Below are 3082 nucleotides of genomic sequence, written 5' to 3'. Positions count from 1 at the left end.
TGCTATAGCGAAACACTCAACTGTATAAATCCAGTGATTTGTTTAGTGGTTGTTGTTAATTTTTTCACTTTACACCACAAATACACAAATTGGTCTATTTTTATCAAGAATTATTTATATTTTTTATGCTTTTGTTTTAATTCTTTTATAAATATATGCATAGAATATGTTTTGTTTTTATTTTCTCTACTTTTTCTAATACTTTATTATAATATATAGTATTGTATATTTTTATTTTGGCTTTGTTTGATTTTTTAATATTTTTTAACTTTAGTTGTTCATTCTCTTCTATCCGTGTTATGTCAAGTGTTGGAAAAAGATTAAGAATTTGAAAAAGATGGAATTGAAATGTTTAGATCAATTTACTTCCAGTCTAATTCTAGCCGCTTTAACTTTAGTGGCCTGTGTGGTACGCGCCGAGTTTCTCATATCGGTGCTTTACGATATCATCAAACCTAAAGAATATGCGAATGCCTCCATAAATGTTATATTGGTACTAAATGTGGTGGTTTATTTAATTTTGGCCATATTGTGCATATTACTAATGTATGCCATAGTTAAGGTTTGTCAAACTAAATTTTTATTTAGTTAGATTTTCAATTTAAACTATCTTTTAGAGAAACCATATGTTAATGATGCCCTGGCTAGTTGTTGCCCTATTAAGTGTTAGCTGTGAAGTGCTATTTGTCATTTATATTTTGGCCACGGGTCATAGTAAATATGTTTTATATTTATTAATTGGAACTGGTAAATATTTGGAATTAAAAGTTTAAAATTACATTTTAATCTATTATCTTAATTTCTAGCTCTTGGCCTTTGGATTATTTGGGTGATATTTTCGTTATTTAAAAGTATACGCCATGAAAATCTTATGACACGTTCAGAAAATATTCGGGGTTTTCGTTTTAACGTTACCAGGGCAATGGAAATATATTAAAAGTGTGTGATTTAAATAATAAAATTTTATAAAAAGACAGAATTTTCGACCAAAAATAAAAATTAGGTTCACAAATTATAACGTGCCATTACAAAGAATCTAAAGGATCTGGCATTAAGAGATTCCTGTATTTAAATAAAACAAAGTGTATGTGAGATATCATTGGTTGGAAGGCCTATTGATGGAATACAACATCATGCAAATGTCCGCTTCGGCTTCGCTGTGTGTTTCTATCTTATTTTCCATGACTCTGGTGGGTAAGTCAGTCTGAATTTGATCGATGGTATGGGTTTTGTTGGCTTTGGGGGTCGCTGTGGTTTATGGCTTATTCTCATAGACCTACGGCTTATGCAAACCCGTTAAGAAAAACTATAACGAGTTCTAATCGCACGATTTCAATGGATAGGTGACAGCACTTCAATGTGAGATTACAATGCCCTCAAATGGCTCATGCAGAATGCTCAATAAGACATAAACTGTGTGACATGAAGCGGCGTCCTGTTGAATCCACTTGTCGTTGGTATCCATACCTTCCAATTCAGGCAAAAATAAGTTGGTAATCATCGACTTATAGCGCTCGTCGTTGATGGTGATTTCTCAAAGAAATATGGACCTATGACGCCGCCAGCCCAAAATCGAAACATCCAAAAAACTGTAACATTTTCGTGATACTCTTAAATCTCATGTGGTAGCCCAGAAATGGGTTCCGCCCATTTCCCGAACAGAACACTCACTTTGACAAAACAATTTTATCATTTGCATGCGTTGTTGAACGCTATATCCATCCATGGTGATTTGGCAAAACAAACTGAATAAATGACTACCAAATCGACAAATGTAGCTTCAGTAATATGGCCGCTATCAACTGCCAAAGTTCAGAAGTTCCTATTGGAAGACCATTTATATAAATATAAAGGATAAAACTTAACAGAAGTTGAATAATTTAGGAGATATCCATTGTGCTGTACATCGCATTAGCTTTTCTGAAGTGACAGTCCGTCGTCTGTTCCATATTCATAACGTTTTAGTTCTCGCGAAGCCAACTAGCCACTCTTTTAACCGATCGTACATGCTTTCCCAAGTAAGTATATTCTGCGATAGTTTCTCGAATATCATTCATAAAATAAACAAATTTATAAATACCAAGAGAGGATGTGATGTTGTTCTAATAATATTTTGCTGTAGTTTCTGAAATAATTCAGTAATCGATCACAATCGTCATGGCATTCACATTTGGCTGAATTCTTGCCAAATATAGAGATTTTTGGAATTTTGAGCTCGAATGCAGTATTAAAATACTACTGAAACAAGTATATCGTAGTATTTTAAAGTAACTCCAAGTATGTATTCGCAAATACTGGAGAAATTCTCAATACCTACTACTTCTTAATACCTCTGTATAGAGAAGGCGAACGAGAACACAACACCATCCTTACTTCTAGGGTCCCCACGTTCACAGTTGAAATGTCCCTACTGGTTCTGCAGAGATACCATTCCAATTCCCTAGTAGGTCTTTATTGGCTCCAGTGGCCGCAGCAAGATGAAATGTTTTCTGAATATTCGCTAGGAAAAATCACTCTACTTAATATGTTCTGGATATCACTGTAATATCGTGAAGAGCCCAACGAATTCGAATTTAATGATAAGAATATTTAACTGAACTAGAAATAAAGATCTCAATACCACTTACAAATGTAGCTAGTTTTTTTTTCAGGCAGAAACATTGGCGATCTGGGAAGCAAGACCACCACAATTTCTGTCTTAGTCAGACAGTTAAAGGAAGATCTGTTCAGGCTAGGATGTTTATCTAACTCTAGTTTGTATGACTTGGCGAAAAAAGGCGCCATGCTACCTGACGGAGACATATATTTCCTATGTGGGATTCCGTTATCCAAATGTAAGCTACAAATTAGTAACTTCTACTATGAGCTCGCTCAGACAAGATGGGGTTGTGAACCCAGAATGATATGGCTCCGACTGAATCATGGACGAACAACATATCTTCTTGGCTTGACACGCCTACAATTGAGTGGTGTAGTGGCGATAATAACCGGACACTGCGCTTTTGCCAACCATGCGAGGAGACTTCCGCAGAAGTTGTCAAAACGTGGAGGAGGATGAAACCATATTTCATCTTCTTTGTCA

The 3082-nt window shown here is 35.1% G+C and overlaps 1 protein-coding gene across 1 annotated transcript; it reads left to right on the top strand.

Moving 5' to 3' along the window:
* Nucleotides 1-319: 319 nt before the first annotated feature.
* LOC135956092 (uncharacterized) lies at nt 320-1035 on the top strand. Its single transcript, XM_065506586.1, has 3 exons — nt 320-562; nt 618-747; nt 807-1035. The coding sequence occupies exons 1-3, from the start codon at nt 338-340 to the stop codon at nt 935-937; spliced, it is 486 nt and encodes a 161-aa protein (XP_065362658.1). The 5' UTR covers nt 320-337; the 3' UTR covers nt 938-1035.
* The last annotated feature ends 2047 nt before the right edge of the window (nt 1036-3082 follow it).

The sequence above is a fragment of the Calliphora vicina genome, chromosome 3, assembly GCF_958450345.1.
Source record: "Calliphora vicina chromosome 3, idCalVici1.1, whole genome shotgun sequence".
NCBI classification, from domain to species: domain Eukaryota; kingdom Metazoa; phylum Arthropoda; class Insecta; order Diptera; family Calliphoridae; genus Calliphora; species Calliphora vicina.
Note: the sequence above shows the minus strand (reverse complement) of the source record. Positions and strands in the feature narration are given on the sequence as shown.